Consider the following 19,172-nt stretch of genomic DNA (forward strand, 5'->3'; position numbering starts at 1 on the left):
TTTTTCTGATTAAGAAAAGACTTTTAGATTATTTACCTGATTCTGCCCTTTCTTACTTCATGTCCAAATATGAGTATTTCCTCCTGATTTGAAAAAAACAAGCTGATCGATCGCAAACAAGCATATACTGAACCAACACAATGTGGGCTGTTATTAATCTAAAAACAAGAGAAAGAGATACATGCTAGTAAGAAGCCTATTCTGTTTTTCCAACATTTTCATACCACTACAGTTGCATCCAAAAAAGGTGAACTAGAGATGGAAATGTTTATTATCAACTATTAATATCATATTTCTAAACACCAAATATGTCTATATCATTTCCATTCCATACAAGGTGAGTGCAGGTTGGCTGGAAAACCTAAGGCTAGTGGGATGACTAAAACTTCTTAACTGATGAAGTAAAGAAGCAGGCTTTTTATTCTGTCAGGTGTACATTTTGAATTTTAAATCGTGTAGTGGAATAGTGTTCTGAAAGTGGTGTGTTCTGCTTTTATCTTCTATATTTATTGTTTACCTTTTATATTTATCTTTTAAAAATATGTTAAGAGAGCCATCATCATGTAGTGGTTTGAGCACTGAATTATGAGCCTGGAGGGCAGGACTTGATTCCAAGCATGAGCATAAAAACTGTACTGGGTGATTACATGGAATCACTGCATACAATGAACTGGCAACATTTGACAGATCTACATCAAAGGCTTTATTTCTTACTTTCCACCATTTTTAATTAGATGCAAAAAATATTTTCTGGTAACAGGTCCTTGCAGTTAATTTGGCCTATTAATTGATCAGTCAGGACCAATTTTACAGGAAATGGAGGGAAAGGATGCATTTATTTTTCACCATACTTTCACTTCCCTTTGGATCCAAATTCTCTTCTCTTACCCACACAGTGTACTGAGGCTCTGGATCACCACAGTCTTTCACAAAAATGTAAGAACAATTTCCTGGGAAGTAGTAGTAGATGCCATCAAATGTTTCATAGTGATACTGCCCCCATGATTTGCAAATTCCATCTCTGTCTTTGCCACCATTTGCAACTAGAGAAAATAGAGACGTTTACAAGTGTAGCAACAAAAAAATAACAAATGTAAAATAGCCCACTCCAAATGTAGTCATCATCTCATTTTTTTACAAAAATCCCCACAACTACAATGTACTGTTAATTGGAAGTTGGAAAGGATGAGGTGAGCTGGGCTGCAAATCCATTGATCTCATCCATCATGGTATCCTTCTGGGGCATTTGGTTGACACAGGACATGCAGGTACCATTTTGCAGGTGTTTGGCTTCTGGTCCTTTTTGGGTTAACATTTCCAGTGGTGGAGAATTGTGAGATTGGTTCAGTACGGTCTCCTATGCTTTTAAACATTGAAGAGCAGCCACTAGAGGAAGTCACACAGAATTTAGGGAGGGTGTGTCACTGTCTTTTTCACAAATGATGCCAAGAAAGCTATGGCAGTCCTAAATGGATGCCATGAGGTAGTGGATATGGATGAACACATAGAAGTTCAGTCTAGATAATACATAACATTCTGTCCACTTGAAATTGAGATTACAATGTATTCTGGCCATGGTTGCACTCTCTATGAAAGACCAGGTTTGCAGTCTGAGGGGTGCTCTTGGGCCCTAGAGAGCCAGATGCCTACTGTGATCAGGAGTTACTTCTCCTAGCTTTGGCTGGTTACAAGCTATACCTCTTTCTATGGCAGGTTGATTTGACCAAAGTGTTTCGTGCCTTAATTATCCTGTAATGTGGTTTATGTTGGAAGGAAAGAGGCATCAACACTTGTATGAAGTGATCAGTGAGAGAGGAGAGCCTAGATAAAGTCTGTCCTTTTGTTTCACCCCTCTGTACTTTTCTTAGATCATTGTACTCAAGTCTTTTGCTTCCTTCTTATCTGCAGACATCACTTTGCCTTCTCTCAAGAAGATGGATTTCCTGACACAATAAAGGTAACATTTCTTTTTTACCTTACAACTTCTCCTGTTTCTATCACAAGTTCCTACTGAACTAGACCCACTCACTATATTCTGCTTAATATAGATACCAAACATTCCTACAGTTTACAGACCCTAAATATCCTTAAGACTCCAGATCCCATCTTATTTTGGAAACTAAGGCGGGTTACAGACCATCATAAAGTATGCGCTCCGCGCGTACTAGGGTTAGGAAGGACCGTATTACGGTTAGGAAGAGTCTCACCTTCCTCACGGCCCTTCTCCATAGTATGCACGGAGTGTGTCGTAAATGGCAGTGCCCATCCACATGGGCGCCGCCATTTTGACGTCTTGGACGCATAGCGTCCATATGTGTTGCGGCGGAAGTGATGCCGCGAGGGCACACTTCGCCCCTCACAGCGCCACTTCTGCATTTTGAAAAGGAGCGCCATTTCGGCACTCCTTTTTCGCTGCGCCGGGAAGCCTCACGGTCTGGCCGCTGGGGCTTCCCTCCACAGCGAATGGCGGCGGCGGGAGAACGGCCACTTGAGGGGGGTCTGTAACCCGCCTAAACATGGTCAAACCTGGTGAGTACTTGGAAGAGAGACTGCCAAAGAATACCAGGTGTTATAGGCTACATTTCAGAGGAAGGCATTGACAAACCACTTCTGAGTTTTCTTTGTCTATGAAACCTTATGAAAGTTGCCATAGGTCTACAGGTGACTTGAAGGCATGGATTATTTCTGCAGTGTTTTTTGGACCTAGATGACCAATACATATAACAGGGCATTCCCAGCCCTTCCCAAGGGAGATCAGGATGGTTCTATCCCCACTAATCTTCCAGTAAAAGTTAAAGGTAGTCCCTTGACATGGATGCCTAGTCATAACTGACTGCAGGGGACGGTGCTCATCTCCATTACTAAGCTGAAGAGCCAAAGTTGTCCAAGAACTACTTCAGTTGCCATGTGGCCTGCATGACTGTGCCAAATGCTGTTACCTTCCCACTGAAGTTGTACCTCTATATCTACTTGCATTTGCATGCTTTCAAACTGCTAGGTTGGCAGAAGTTGCAACTAGTGACAGGCACTCACCCCATCATGTAGCACTTGGGCCTCGAACTGCTAACCTTCTGATCTTCCAATCATCAGAACTGGTGTCTTAACCATTAAGCCACCGCATCCCTCCAGACAGTACCCAAAATGTCATTAGTCCACATGGTCTTTGATTCTTAACTGTTTAAAATGTTTGCATGTTTTTACAGTGTCTTCAATTTGATGGGCAATTCCTGTATAGAGACAGGAGCTACCAGTGGGGTGTGGGAATTGTCTGATAGCAAGCACCAGGGACAGTGTGAGGAATTTACAAGTTCCAGTGTAGGCAAAGGTTTCCATAGCATATGGAACAGAGGAAAGGAATCATGGAACCACTCCATATGTTCTTAAACTGCAAGTCCCAGCTGCCCTGGCCAGCATAATGTTGATGAATACAGGGTGCTGCAATCCAAAAACATCTAGACAACAAGATTTACACTCCTAGCAAAGAAGAATTGTCATTACACCATACAGAGACATAACAGTGATAAATAATCATGGACCATTCACTTACACATAATATAAAATAGTTATTATACTAGCAGGTCCAACTATAAATGAGGTAGTCAGCAAAATTAGAAGCAAATTGATTTAAAAAGGCTCAGGCATGCCAATCAATTTCTCAAGGATGCTTAGGACAGAGGGATATCCATATTGCCAGTGCATATTAGAACCAGAGAAATGTCAGGTGACATGTTAAATCTGGTTTGCCAAAAGCGTAATGCACACAATATTATTGCAATGTATTTCCAATGAAATTGTTGGTAACAGGTTGCCAAAGCATTATGTGTACTTTTATTTTAACAAATTAGGCTTAATAGCTCACATTTATATGAAATTCAGCTTTGTAACCTGTTACTAGAACTTACCAGTTTGACACCGTTCTCCCTGTGCCTGGAATGTCTCACAGTCACACACTCCTGCCTCTGTACAAACTGCTCCATTAAGGCAATCCTGAGGGCAAGAACCTGCATAGCAAAAAGTCAGCTGCAAATGAGCATTAAAATTGTATTAATATCTTAAATCACCCTTCCCCAACCTGGTGTCCTCCAGATATAAATTGTAGTCCAACACATCTAGAGGTTCTCTAGGTTGGGAAGGGTGGTCCTAAATAATTTAGAACAAACTTTACCTTACTATTAGCAACTGATAAGTCTGTACATGGAAATGGGGGTGGTGGGACAGGCATTTTGACTTTTGTCATAGACAGCAAAAATTTTAGGATGGCCTCATCAATAAACCTCTGTCTTTGCAGCCTGTCTGGAACTATGAAAACAGGGGGCTATCACACATTTCATAGGCCAGAAGGCATGGTTGCTATTCATCTTGACAGCTCTTCCTTAACTAAGCTAACATTAGATGCATATGCAAGGGGATCTTGTAGCACCTTCAAGACTAACTGTGCAAAAGAAGCTGTAGCATAAGCTTTTGTAGGCTTGGTCTACTTCCTCATAGTATCCCTTTGCATACTAATATTCCAAACTAACATGGGTGCATCTCTGAATTCTATCCCCATTAGATATATATAATTGCTGCATCTTCTCTTTTACACTAGATGCTTTGGTAGGTTATCTTCAGCCCTTATGGAAATGAATTACACAGAAGTATGTTATAGAGCCAGCATGGTGTAGTAGTTTGAGCACTGGAGTATGACTCTAAAGATTAGGGCTCAATTCCCCACTTGAGCATTAAAGCCCACTGCGGGACCTTGGGCAAGTTATACTCTCTCATCCTCAGAGAATAATAATGGCCAACTGTCTCTGGAGAAACTTGTTCAGAAAACCTCATGATAGGGTTGCCTTAGAGTTGCCATAAATAAAAAATAACTTGGAGGCACACAACAACAGCAAAATTATAGATACAGTGGACCCTTGTTATACGCTGGGGTTTGGTTCCAAGATCCCCCGTGTATAACAAAATCCGTGTATGCTCAAGTCCCATTAAATGTAATGACACAGCAAAATGGTGTCCCTAATAAAAAATGGAAAATCAAGGTAAATTTATACTTTTTTGGAACATTTTCAGACCGTGTATGCTTGAATCCGTGTATAAAAAATCCGTGTATAAGAAGGGCTGACTGTAATTATATAGCATTATATTAGCATTACATAAAATGACTGGCAATAATAGTTACACTATTATTATGAGAAAACGTAAGTAACACTTCACTGCTATCTTTTACAAGAAGCAACAAAGTGATACTGACCTCCAGATGAATTCTGAGCGTGAGAAAAGGCCTCATGAATGGGAGCCCCGGAGGAAACGGCAGCAATCTATGAGAGAAACAGAAACTAATGCAAATAATGCATGTCTACCTGAAACACTTGTTACTACAAATTAATAGATTGCATCTAGATACAAAAGAGCAGACTGATTGAAATAAAAAATGGGAGAGGGATGTGTGGAGAAAAACATGTCCAGTGTGGGACAAAGAGAAAGATAAAAGTAGAATGATGGGGAGGGAAGGAGAGGGGGAGAGAGCATGTGCACATAAAATGGAAACGTCTTGGGTGCTTCTGTGGAGATTTGATGTAGCTTCCCTCCATTTATACCATACTTTTACACTGATAAACCAATCTGTGAAGAAAAGCTGTATTTTTTTTAATGTTTTCTAGTAAGAAATAGTGGTTTGAGCCCTGGACTCTGACTCTGGAGACCATGGTTTGACTCCCCACTTGGCCATAGAAACCCACTGGGTGCCCTTGAGCCAGTCATACTCCCTCAGTCTCAGAAGAAGGCAAAGGCAAACCCTCTATGAACAAATCTTGCCAGGAAACCCAGTGATAGGTTTGCCGTGCAGTAAACCTAAGTCAGAAACAATTGGAAGACACACTAGATGAGAACAATAACTGGAACCAGATGCCATGCTTCTATAACATGGAGAGGTTTGTTTTGGTAGCAGTACTTAATAGCATCCCTTCTCAATAAGATCTATTTGTGAACTTTTGTGGGAATTTATTCCACAGACTAAAGGTTCTTTTTAAATGGAACCTAGATAAAGAAAAGTGTGTTGTTCTACCACATATGAAGGCAGTAGCTGGATAACCAACCTTATTCTTTTAGTAACCAAAGCAAAGCGCTCTCTTTTCCTAAGAAGGTAGGATAGCACTGTCCCTTTCATTTTTTTCCGGCTTTGAGAAATAATGTGATAAATCTACAGCGCTATATAAATAAAGCATAATAATAATAATAATAATAATAATAATAATAATAATAATTGAGATTCTCTTTCCTAGGAAACCATAGTATCAGGTGATGGACCTAGCACAGAGTAAGTAGGAGAAACATTCCTAGATGGTATTTGCTAAAATAAAAAATGGTGGTTTTGCAATAGCAAGGCTAGTAGTTATAACAAGAATGGAAGCTTTGCAGTCCTAAACCCATCTGAAGCTTACAGGAAAAACCTTACAGGAAGTTTTAAGTAACACAACAGAGCCAGCATGAGCTGTCTCAAAGTCTTTCAGGTGTGGCTGATGAAGAATCTAAGAGTATAAGGGATTAGGACTGCTATGACCCCACATGTGTCACATATTTCAAAAATAATAAAAGTGGTTGAAGTCATGGAAACAATACATTAAAATCACAGTGAAACTGTGATATTAGAACCCTAATTTGTCTTTCAGACCTTGGAAAAGTTATCTGGCTGGGGATTCCTGGGAAGAGTCATTTAAAAAATTACTTTTTCAGAGCTCTGCATGTCAGTTGAAGGAAAGCAGGAAGAACGCTTTTCACAAGTAACATCTCTGTCCTGGGAACCTGTTGGAGAGTGGAGCAGAGACTGTCACAGTAACAGCACCATTTGCAAAACAGCTCATCTACTGTTTCATGATTGTGCTTTGTGCCAAGCACTAACAAAATTCCGAGCCTTTTTGTTTGCTCTTACAAAAGAGATAACAGTGAAAAGGCCTCTTTTTCCGCTTGATGTGCGTCACTTAGTTTGTTGCAGTGTTTAATTCTAGAAGCGATTTGCAAAGAATGAATGAATGAATGGCTGAATGTAGGTTTGCATTTTGAGAACTGCAGGAAAACAGGTATGTAAAAGTTACTCCTCCTCATCCAGCCTTGCTATTACCATTTTCATTCTACTTTACAAAGACTTCATTGTAGAAACAGCAAACTGCCCTTAGTAGGCAGATGAGTGTGAGCGTGTGGGTTTTTTCTTTTCTTTCTTTTGAGGTATAACCTACCTCAGCTGTTAAGAGATCTCTTTTCTGACGAACTGCATTAAATTCATTCCTGGAAGAAAACAAAAAGAATCTTGTATAATCAAAGATTTCAAAGCAAGCTGAATAAGCCAGCTCCCATGAGAGGTGTTTCTCACTGATTTTTCTCACATTATCAAAGACACCTCTATTGGGTTAAGAGTCCGAGTTTTTAGACATTAACATTCACATTTGTTTACCCTTTTTATATATGACAAAATATAAAACAGCCCAGATTTTTGCTCATGAACACAAACTATTGAGGGGAAGGCATTAAGACCTAGGTAGGTTTTAGTTAATTTAAAAAGAAGAAGCAAAAGGGGGATCACAGTTTTCACATAATTTAAATTCATTTTCCATTTTTTGTACTCTTGGATTCAACCTACTCAGTGGAAGAAATCTTTCTCACACTTAAAATGTTCTCAACAAACAGCAGTCTGATCTCTACATTAAGACGTCCAGTGAAGAAAAGCCCATCCTTTCATAGGTGATTGGTTAACCTGGACATACCCTGATATGAACTTCTTTAGCTTAGGAGGCTGAGGAGGCTGATGGTCTACGCTAAACCTCCTCTGTTTTGTTTCTGTGAATTAATATTGAAGTTAGTTGCTGTAAGAATGTAAAACTCTTCCACAGATGAATGTGAAACAGAAAATGTTGAAATGCATGATTGATTGGGGGGGGGGGGGGATCCCATCACTCAAAAATAAACTTTTAGCAAATATTGACATAATTTACAACTTTAATTTTGAAGAGTGAATTATGATTAAATCCAGTAGTTTTAGCATGACCAGTAGACCATTAAAGATATCACCAAAGGGCTTTTTTTTCTTTTATACATTTCCTTAGAGACAGTTCAGTGCTGATGGTTTTCATTGTGGCCTATTATCTCTAGCAAACATGGTCATATACGCCTTGGATAGTTTTTATGATCCATACCAATTGCTACTGCCTTACCTGAACATAAACAGTTGCATGTATATTTTCCCATATTCCCTTTTTTACTCAGGAGAATTCTAATTAATCAGATCAGGGCATCAGATATTCATTGTCTAGCCTACTCCAAGGACACACCATAAGTGGTCCATGGATGGGCTTTAGTAGATCTGTGAATCAAGCTCCTAAAATGATTTTATTTTCTGATTTCCCTTTTCTTACTTTGAATATTGTCTTGGGTGGGGTTATTAATGTCAATTTATGTTATTAAGATATTGTTTCATTCCAAGCATATGTAGAATAAGATCAGGCGCTACTGTACATGGTCAGGTAACGTACAATTTTCATAGCCAACGATGGCATTGGAAGGGCTGTTCCCTAGCTTTTACCAGATTTTCAAAGGCATCCATGACCCCAAGAAGATGAAGAACCGCTGATCTAATACAATCTTGGTGAATACAAGTACAATGTTATGATATCTAAATACAAAATGTTTTGTATTTATAAATACCAGCCTTCTTTCCCAAAGAGTATTTTTAGACTACTGTTTTCTATATTCTCACATCAACATTCAATACTATACTTGAAACAGACAAAAAAGCCTCCTGGGAATATTTTTGCCAGAAAAACATTCCTGAATATGAAAAAAAACCTGTTTAAAATATAAAATAATTTTATATTTTACTCTTGTTATATTTACTGTTGTCAACCGCCCGGATTGGTTCATCACACGGTGGTATACAAATAAATATTATTATTATTATTAATAATAATAATTTCTTTAAAACTTTTTTTAATTTTCCAATTTCTAGTGTATTAGAGTACTGTTCCAAACTCCAAATGAATAAATTGTCAGCTGCCTACAAAAGAGGAATTAAAGCTCACCTTGGAGTTCTTTTCAGAAGAGGTAATTCACCAACAGCCCCTGTTAGATATAAATAAGGAATATCAATCTCTGTCTCTCCTTTTGTACCCAGTGTACAGACTGAATTCAGAAAAGCACCATTCATCGACAGTCCAGTTTTAAAAACAAGGATGAGTTGTGTTCTTTAAAAAGGATTGAGAAGATATTCAGTTATATCCAGATTAAATACTTCTCAAAGGAAATGATATTGTTTGTTTTAATTTTTATCAGTGACATAGGCCTGCTTTTTTAAAGGACTGAAGTTGTTTGGAGTTGTGTATACACAACACAGCCAGAACTATGTAGCTAACTTCCAAGTAAGTACACAAACTTGCTTGAGCTCAAATTTTGCAGTGATTAATGTACAATTCTTGAAATATCACGTTCACTGTCTTTAAAAACTCCTGTCCTCACAGTACAAAATTAGCTCTGTAGTCCACGCAATTAAAACAACTTTTGCCATTCAAATTTATTTCATCAAGCCTGTCTACTGTTTTAGATTTTTATATTAATTTTTCATTGTCATGAGAAAACTCAAATTCTTTAAATAATTTTTCAAAATATCTAGGGTATCCTTTATTTGTATGTATGAAGAAAATACCGTCTAATGTTTTATCTAATATTAACTATGTATTCTAAAGTTGCAACAAACTGCAAGTGAGGAATAATTTCTGAAGAATGCAATATGTTGTTCTGAAAAATCTTTATCATCCAGAAGAACAGCTTGCAAATGTGCCATACAAACCAATGCATGTTTGTTCAAAAAATAATCCTATTGTGTTCACTGTGTGTTCAAAAGTAAGTCCTGATGTGCTTCTCTCTAGTGCATGTTTACTATGTATACTGTTTTGGAAAGTACCTCCCACTAAACACAATAGGAATTACTTTTGAGTAAGCTTCCACAGGATTGCACTATCTATTTTCTTTTTTAAACTCACATTCATCAGTTTAAACCACATTTATAAGGACATCAATGTCCCTGTTAGGTCCAAAATAGTCTTTTTCTTCTTACTAATAATATATGTAGAGGAATGGGCAATACATTAAACTAAGGGGGCTAACATCTATATCAATGCACATACTCAGTGCACATACACACATATTATGGATATCTAAAACAATAAATTACAGGTGTTCACTATAAAGAAATAAAAGCAGCAGTAAAGAACAAAACATGTGCTTATTCTCCAAAAGTCAAAACAGTAACAAAATAAATGAGAAACTTGAATTTTTCTAGACACCGAGATATTTTTTTCTGAAGGAAAAACTCTTTAATAAATATTTTATAAATGTTTTACAGTCCAAAAAACTTACCCTCCAAAGAAAAGAACAGAAAATGGAGCCAAAATACATCCCACGGTGTCATGAAATTGACTTTTCTCACAATGTTCATTTCAGTGCAGCTTCTTAATATGAATGCCCTTAACTAAGATGGCATCTTAAAAGTTAAATGTTCTCCACGAGTCCTTGTAAATTTTATAAACTAACTGGAAAAGAAATGAAAAAGAAACAAATGGAGCTTTGCTTGTTGCGCTCAAGTTATTTTTTAGAGCTTTGCTGCATACGTTTTGGCTGGGTTTCTCTCATTAGTAATGCATGGTAGCTCCTTACCTGAGTCAGTATGAGTTACATGAGACCCTACGCTCCTACTCCTCTTTTGGACTGAATCAATCCTTTATAACGCTTGGGGACAGTGACACAGAAAGAAATCTGGCTGTGCCATGATACTGTGAGAGATCATTTTGCATCTGTCTGCTTTGAAGCCTGTGCTGATCAAGTTTTCCTTTTGGAGGTAATTTTCATATTACAGGCAACATAGAGTTCAAACATTCTGTAGTTTTTGGTAGCTTTTTAAAAGGTACAATAGTTTTAATAGCAAGGATGTCATTTCACTCAGGCAAATATTCATTTGTAACAAAGTCTTAATTTAACCTTCTCATGATACAGCCCAAAACAAGGGCTCTAGAAAAGTGATGTGGCATGGCATTGATCTTTCCCCCTAAAAGACTGTTACAAAGAATACTGTTCTATTTTCATTTTCTCTTTCATATTGTTAGCTGTCTTAGAGATCTACACCTCTGAGGTGTGGATATGTATTATTAGCATAACAATAGAAATTAACAATCCCACTTTCATGTAGTTGGATGTCTCAAGCATTCTCTCAGCCACCTATGAATCAAGACTGAACCATTTCAGAGATGGAGCCATGTTGACTGCCAGAGTATTATTTTAAAAAGTCCTAAAAACGCTGGAGGTGAATGTTACCCATTCAAATGCAGGGATGAGTCCAGTAGCCAGAACTGAACAAGTATGTGATGCAACAGCATCATCCAACTAGACCCTATTCAGCAAACTGCCATTAACATTTTAAGATCCAGCTACTTTATTTGATGGATGATTCACCAATACACATGTTTGAAAGGAGCTGTCAAATTGTGTCCAACATACTATATTGTAGCCCCAACAAAATACTTTTCCTGGGGTCCTTCTAACATGTAACTTTTGTTCAGCAATTAGCAATTGCTGCAATTGCATAAACCTTCCTATGAAGCAGTAGTTAACTGCTTTTCTGAGTGTTGGAGAATGATACCAAATATTTTGAAAAACATCACTGGAAATAGACTAACTGCTTATAACTCTTGTTGTTGTGTGCCTTCAAGTCATAACTGACTTAATATGGTGACCCTAAGGCTATTCTATCATGGGACTTTCTTGGCAGAATTGCCTCCCTCTGAGGCTGAGAAGGTTTGAGTTGCCCAAGTTCACTATATTTCCCTGGCAGAGTAAGGATTTGAACCCTGGTCCTATTACAATATGCAAGCCAGTACACTACACACTGGCTCTTTATACTGAAACATGATTGATGTGGAGCTACAAGAAGGCATTATGGCCAAGTCCTTTAAAATAGGGGTCCAGAACCTCAACTGGCATACTAGTTTTAATTGTGCAAAGGCATTCCTGGACACTACTAAAACTTGGCTTGCCAGGCTCAGAGTTGAATCCAAGAGTACACCAAGTATAGCTCCAAAACACAGCGAGGCCCAAATCCTAAAGCATTTGTTTTAAGGCAGCTGGCAAGTTTTTTCTCACAATTAGCAGGGTAATGAGAAGTGTATTGGGGGAAAAAACTCTAAATAAGATACACATTTTAAAACCCTGCATTTAATTTAGTGTTGACTGTTTTAATGTCTTTGCATTAATTCGTTTAGTTCTACATTTCAGTGTTTTGTAACATACTGATTATTCCTTGCATTATTATAATTTGATGTTCATACCTGCATATTTACTGATGTTTTGTACACAATTGGATGCTTAGTGCTTTGGCGCTTAGTTCACCATTTTCATCCTCTAAACATGAATCTGTACCTGTAGTGTTTTGTCATGTTTTGCAGTCATGTACTTTTTTTAGCCTTTTGTTTTGGAATGTATTCCTATCCGGCCTAGGAATCTACATCTGCCTTCCAAGTGATCAGGAGTACAATACCTCTGTCTTATCTGGATTAAGTGTCAGCCTGTTCATGCTTCAAGTCTCATCAGTTTCTGGAACACTCTCGAGTCTTATCAGTTTCTGACAACATAAACTGTTTTAGTACCAAAATTGCTTACTTGAAGCTAGATAGAGGAGAAACAAAGTTCAGTACTGATGAACCAAACTCCAAATCTCCAGACCTCCTCTCCCAAAGATGTCATGGATAGATAGAACTGGAAGAGACCATAAGGCCATTGAGTCCAACCCAGTCATGCAGGAATACACAAGCAAAGCACACCAGACAGATGGCCATCCAGCCTTTGCTTAAAAACCTCCAAAGGAGACTCCATCATGCTCCAAGGCAGCATGTTCCATTGCTGAACAGCTCTGTCAGGAAGCTCTTCCTAAAGTTGATGTGGAATCTCTTTTCCTGTAGCTTGAATCCATCACTCTGGGTGCTATTCTCTGGAGTTGCAGAAAACAAACTTGCTCCAACTTCAGTTTGACATACATTCACATATTTAAACATGGCTATCATATCACCTCTTAACCATCTCTTCTCCAGGCTAAACATAACCCAGCTCCCTAAGTCAATCCTGATAGGACATGGTTTCCAGCTCTTTCACCATTCTGGTTGCTCTCCTCTGGACACACTCCCGATTTGTCAACGTCATTTTTGAATTATAGTGCCCCAAACCAGATGCAATATTCCAGGTAAGGCCTGACCAAAGTATACAATAGTGGTACTATTACTTCCCTCAATTTAGACACTATACGTCTCTTGATGCAGCCTAGAATCATATTGGGTTTTTTAGCTGCTGCATCACTGTTTACTTATGCATAATTTGTAGTCTACTAGGATTACTAGATCCCTTTTACATGTACTATTGTGAAGTCAGGTATCCCCATTCCTATATCGATGCATTTCATTTTCTTCTGCCCAAGTGTAATACCTTACATTTCTCCATGTTCAAATTCATTAGTTTTACTCCAGCTTTCTAATCTATTGACATTTTGATTTTTGATCTTGTCCTCTGGGATATTAGCTATCCCTCCTAATTTGGTGTCATCTAAAATTTTGATAAGCATGCCCTCTATTCTTGTGAAACAGAATGGTGGACAAAACAACTCTGAGTACCAGACTGATATCTAGGGTGTTGAGTGTACCCTTCCTTGAACTAGAACTACTGTAAAACAGTCCCTCCAAGCTCCACCCAAGAAGCCCAGGATATCACAGTTGACAGTACAGTGGGGCCTCACTATCTGCAGGCTTGCTACTCAATGGTGGTGAGTGCATAATGTGCACATCACACTACCATCAGAGAAAATGAGACTTAAGGTCCTGTGTTTTGTTTTTGTATCCCATGGGAGAGGGGGGGATCAGAACAGATCCCCTGTGGATGCAAAGGTCCGACTGTAGTCACTGAGAAGTCTGGCAGAACAGAACTCAGAAGGTGGTGATCTGTCCATGAGAAATGAACTAAGAGAAGTTCCTTCACACACAGCAAGCAAGCAATGTTCCTTCACACAGAGAAAATGAACAAGCTGGGGAAAAGGAGCAACAATATTACTGCCAAGACCAATTCCACCAGCTGAGAAAGGGAGACTCCAGAATATAAATGGAGAGATGTCTACCATTTTGTATAAATGATTGCTACCACTTCAGTGACTATAGCTCTACCCATCACAAGTAGAAAGACACTAGTCTTAGTTTTACACTAAAGTTGTATCTCTTAAATTGACAAGCCAATTACTGTTGCTCTTAAAAACCCAGACATGCAGAGAATTGAATCATAAATTTCAGACAAACAAAACATAGAAATGAAATTTCCTCCATCTTTATTTAAAGAGCAAAATGCATAATTTTCTTTTAACGGTAAGACTTCTGGTAACGTGCACGAGCACCAGGTCCACCAAACTTCTTGGACTCGCAACGACGAGGATCAGCAACCAAAAGAGTCCTATCATACTGGATAAGGATATCCTTTATCTCTTTCTTGGAAGCTTCATCTACATCTTGAGAAACAAAAGAACACCTGTTAGACATCAAAACTTTCACTTGCGTTCAGTGCTAGCTAGGAAATAATTTGGTACTAAGAATAGCAGAAAAAATATAGAATGAGCACCGAGTTATGGATAATGAACTGGTACTCTATACATCTTGGGTTAAGCATTTTAAAGATAAAACTCAACAAATCAACTTACATTTCTGGTAATATGCCACCAATGCTTTGGAAATGGATTGTCGAATTGCTGTGGTGGAAAGAAAAATAGAAGAGGAAAAGGTGATGAGACAAAGCCTAGGCTGGGAATCCAGCTGTAAGGCTTTGGAAGCTAGTTCAGAACTCTGAAAAAGCACAAACATGAATGCACACTTATCTGCATTCAACTATTAATAGAGTGGGCAACTGCTAGGGGTTGGAGAGCCATGCTAATGTATTTATTTCTCCCAAAATGGCATCCAAGCACAGAAGATAAAAAAAATAATGGAAGGAGAAAAAGGTTCTCCCAAAACCCCAATTTCATCAAGTGTTTTAATTTCCCTCAGGGACGAAACCCATTTTTAAAAACAAGTAGTCAATTTCTGTTTCATATCGTGATTTTTAAAAAAACTGTTGTGGCCTAGATGCAGAATTTTCCCAATACCAATACACAGAAAGTATCCAAGCAAACAGGCAAGTTTAAACGACAAATAATAAAAGTATTAAGTGTTTTATACAAAAAATGCAAATATGAATGTTTTGAAATTAGCTAATATATGCAAATTCCCATCCTTTCCAATTGAAATAAAGTAAGTCACTCATAGAAACCATACCATATATCTGCGCGACGTGACCACCACCCTTCACACGGACTCTGATGTCAACTCCTGCAAAACGCTCCTTGCCCAAAAGAAGAACTGGTTCAAGCAGCTAAAGAAAGAACATTTTAGTTATAATTGCATGACAACTCTTGTACGATTTCTAATATCTTTGCCTGTTAAAGAAGCCAGTGAAACTTTGAAAACGTGCATGATGTATTTTGCGCTTTTTAGTTGACCCTATAAAGCATCATTGTTTAGTAGGTTTTGTTGTATTCTGTTAAGTATATAAGATTGACTAGACTACCAACAGTGCAACCATTTGAATGCTTACTCAGAAATCTCACTACTTTCAATCCTAAGCAAACTTACTAGGGAGTAGGCTCATTGGAATATTAAAAAAACCAAAACCTTACCTCTAAGAAAACATGCATTAGACAATATTTAAATATTCAGCTTAACTATTGCTAATTTAGTCTGTTTTTGCCACGTATCACTGTCAATAGTAAATGACAGCAGATAACTATTTTCTATCAGACTTCCCCAGGAACTTTAGTTGTACTTCTTCACTTCACTGCAGTAACATCAGTAAGCAGCCTAAGTTACAGCTAAATAAACATTCAAGGATTCTTTCTGCTTCTGTCTCCTTGCATACAATTTGGATTTTACTATTTGCCTTCAAAGTCATGAATCCTTCAGGTTGTCCCAACTACAGCAGAGCCACTGATTTAAATGTTAAACAGTGACTTAACATTTATGCAAACTCCACTGATTCAGCAGGCTTACTCTAGCTGGGGCTATGTGCTTTGGAAGTCTATACAGACGCTTACTACAGTAGTTTTCAAAGAACATAACTGACCTACTGCTAAAGGGACAGCCCTGTACTCTTGCAATGAAAAACAATACTTGGCAACACTAAGAGGTATGTTTGCTATATATTATCTCTTTTTGCACAGCACAATATCATCATCCTGGGGCAGTCCTCTAATTAGTACCAGCACAGTGGCAACTATGGGAACTGGGGTATCTGTGTAATAAAACATAGAGTCAAACAACAGTGAGCCCTTGGTATCCGCTGAGGTTTGGTTCAGGACCTCCCAAAGATACCAAAATCTGTGGATGCTCAAGTCCCAATAAATGCAATGGAAAGAAAATGGTGTCCCTTATATAAAATGGCAAAATCAATCAAGTCTTGCTAATTGGAATTTATATGTTTTTAAAAATATTTTCAAGCTGTGGATGCTTGAATCCATGGACAAAGAATCCATGGATAAGGAGGGCCGGAGGTATGCATAAAGTACAGTAGTTGTTTATCAAGCCCATCATCAACAAAAATCTTGTATGTATGTCTATTTAATATGTGCTTTTTGTGTACTACAGTGTATATGATCTGATGCACAGCATTACCCCAGCTTTAAAATTTTTTTACATGCTTGGATGGGTAGATTACTATCCAAATAGCAGCTCAAAATGAATTTAAGGACCCTTAACGTAACAGTTCCCCTTCCATGTGGAACCAGGCCTATTTCAGCAACATAATCAAATAGGTAAAAGCAGTAGTCATCCATTGCAAGTATACAACATGAAATCTGATTTCATGTTCCTAAAAGGTAAGCACCAACTTACTTTATACTGCAAAGTTCTGGGCTCTATCATTTCCAGAGGTCTTCCATTCACCTTAATGAGGCCATTTCCTCTTTTGCAGTGAGCTACTGCAGTAGCAGTTTTCTAAAATAAAATGTGTTTTAAAGTCAGTAATGTAACATCCATACAAGTATTTTAAATCATGCACTGTACAGTTCTAACTTTTCAACCACTTTGAACGCTGATTAGATTTGCCTCAAGTTTCAAAAAGCATTCTGCCATTCACATGTTCCATAAACTCCTATCCTCTTCTCCTATTATGTTATTTAAGGAATTTATACCCCACCTTCCTGTATATCCCTCTTGAATCAAAATGGGATTCATGGTACCATGTACTAGATGGCATACATACAGTGGCATACGTGGTACTATGTGCTGTACAGTACATATGTACGTAGTACTATATATGACATACATGGTACTATATGGCATGTCGTGTACTACATTCAGCTACAAATTTGCTCCAAGGGAAAAAGTTATGTTCAATAGACAAAAGGTTTTGGATAATTCATCAACGTATATACTTTGATTACATATAGCTGTCAGTTCACTTTATATTATATTGTGGATGTTGTATTTTATCTGGATATCTTGTTTTGCAGTTGTACTGTGCAGATTGACATGCCATTAGATATAGAAAAATGTGTATTTCAGACTGTACATCTTTGACAAGACCCTAAAGGAGCGGATTATTTCCCTGCTAGCAACTGAATGACTTGATGCATGGATGGGGCATGTCCAGATGAGGCAACGCAAGGGGAAAATAAACCTCACACAGACACTACTAGCAATGGAGGTGATGATGCCTGTGTGAATGGAAGAAAGGGATGGTGAGCAAATGGAAGGCCATTTGCTCGGATGTTCCTGGGGAGGAAGAGAGAAAACGGGGGGGAATCTACACTGAAGGAATACAGCAATCTGACCCCATTTAACTGCCTTGGCTCCATCCTACTGAACCCTGGGATTTGTAGTTTTTCTTGGGCAGAGAAGGCTAAAGACCTTGTAAAGCTAAAAATCCCAGGATGCCACTTAAAGTGGCGTCAAACTGCAATTCATTAACGTTCAAAGATCTCTCCGCGAATCAATACGTGGTTCATATTTAAAGCGAGTGCTTTGAAACCGGGCCACGCGCAGCGGCCTCGTTCCCAGGAGGAGCCACGCAGAGCCTCACCTTCCTGCCGAAGACCTGCACGCTCTGGAGGGGTCCCTTAGCCGGCATGGCGCCTGAGAGACACAGAGAGGGAGAAAAGGGCGGTTAGCAACCAACTACAGCGGCGGAAGTGGAGCAGAGGAGCGGGAGCCCCGCAGAAACTCACCCGACCGTCAGAGAGAGCAGCCGAAGAAAGGAAGTAAGAAAGGAAGGACGGGGTTTCCCACGCTGCCTTCCCAGGGGCGCAAAACGTGACGTCGTTTCCGGTAGTACGATAGTGTGTCTGCGCGCGCGCGCGCCTGCTTTACGGCAATCGCGGCCGTTGTGGGAGTGGCTCGTCGTTGAGTGGCAGGTCTGCAACCGCGATCGTTGTGGGCGTGGCTAGAGTCGTTGACTGGCAGGTCTGAAGGAGGCGGGGCTCAGAAAGGCGAGGCTGTGGTTTTCATCGTGGGAAGGCTTCACATGCAACCGCGGCCGTTGTGGGCGTGGTTGGCCCTTGACTGGCAGGTCTGAGGGAGGCGGGGCTGACTGTGGGGCTGGTTCTCTCATTGTAGGAAGAAGGCTTTGGACTGGAGAGTCCTCGAAGGGCGGGGAAAGGAATGGAGGACCAGGCTTTAGAAACACTTTCTACATTTTATAAATATATAATTTTTTTATAAATTCTAATAAATTAAAAACATTTTATAAATTTAATAATTGTATAAATTAAGGGTTTTTTATAAATTTTAATAAATTAAAAACATTATAAATGTATAAATTTTACAAATATAATTTTATACATTTTAATAAATTAGAAACACTTATAAATTTTATAAATATAATTTTTATACATTTTAATAAAAACACTATAAATTTAAAATTTTTATAAATATAATTTTTAAATAAATTTTTAAAAATTAAAAACACTATACATTTTATAAATTATTTTTATACATTTTAATAAATTGAAAACACTTTATAACATTTATAAATACTGTATAAATTGTAAGGCGTTTTGTTTTGGGCTCCCTTTTTTTTAAGGGAGAAAGGTGGCA

The 19,172-nt window shown here is 38.4% G+C and overlaps 2 protein-coding genes across 2 annotated transcripts in view; both read right to left on the reverse strand.

Moving 5' to 3' along the window:
* LOC149312146 (otogelin-like protein) overlaps positions 1-10,468 on the reverse strand; it is a 111,731-nt gene extending 101,263 nt beyond the window's left edge. The window contains exons 1-6 of the mRNA XM_089527174.1: positions 10,390-10,468; positions 7,746-7,818; positions 7,221-7,383; positions 3,903-4,020; positions 889-1,043; positions 37-158 (exon numbers count right to left, since the gene is read on the reverse strand). Coding sequence (XP_089383300.1) covers positions 37-158; positions 889-1,043; positions 3,903-4,020; positions 7,221-7,383; positions 7,746-7,818; positions 10,390-10,468 — 710 coding nt within the window. The remainder of the gene's footprint in view (positions 1-36; positions 159-888; positions 1,044-3,902; positions 4,021-7,220; positions 7,384-7,745; positions 7,819-10,389) is intronic.
* A 3,892-nt stretch (positions 10,469-14,360) lies between these two features.
* Positions 14,361-18,355, reverse strand: LOC149312147 (small ribosomal subunit protein uS9). The gene is made up of 6 exons (XM_089524036.1): positions 18,305-18,355; positions 18,160-18,212; positions 16,971-17,072; positions 15,360-15,456; positions 14,750-14,797; positions 14,361-14,560 (listed from the first exon to the last, which is right to left on the reverse strand). The coding sequence occupies exons 2-6, from the start codon at positions 18,205-18,207 to the stop codon at positions 14,415-14,417; spliced, it is 441 nt and encodes a 146-aa protein (XP_089380162.1). The 5' UTR covers positions 18,208-18,212; positions 18,305-18,355; the 3' UTR covers positions 14,361-14,414.
* Between the last annotated feature and the right edge of the window lie 817 nt (positions 18,356-19,172).

Source organism: Sceloporus occidentalis, unplaced genomic scaffold (genome assembly GCF_023333645.1).
Source record: "Sceloporus occidentalis isolate IW3139 unplaced genomic scaffold, rSceOcc1.0.p SCAF_5, whole genome shotgun sequence".
Classification (NCBI taxonomy): Eukaryota; Metazoa; Chordata; class Lepidosauria; order Squamata; family Phrynosomatidae; genus Sceloporus; species Sceloporus occidentalis.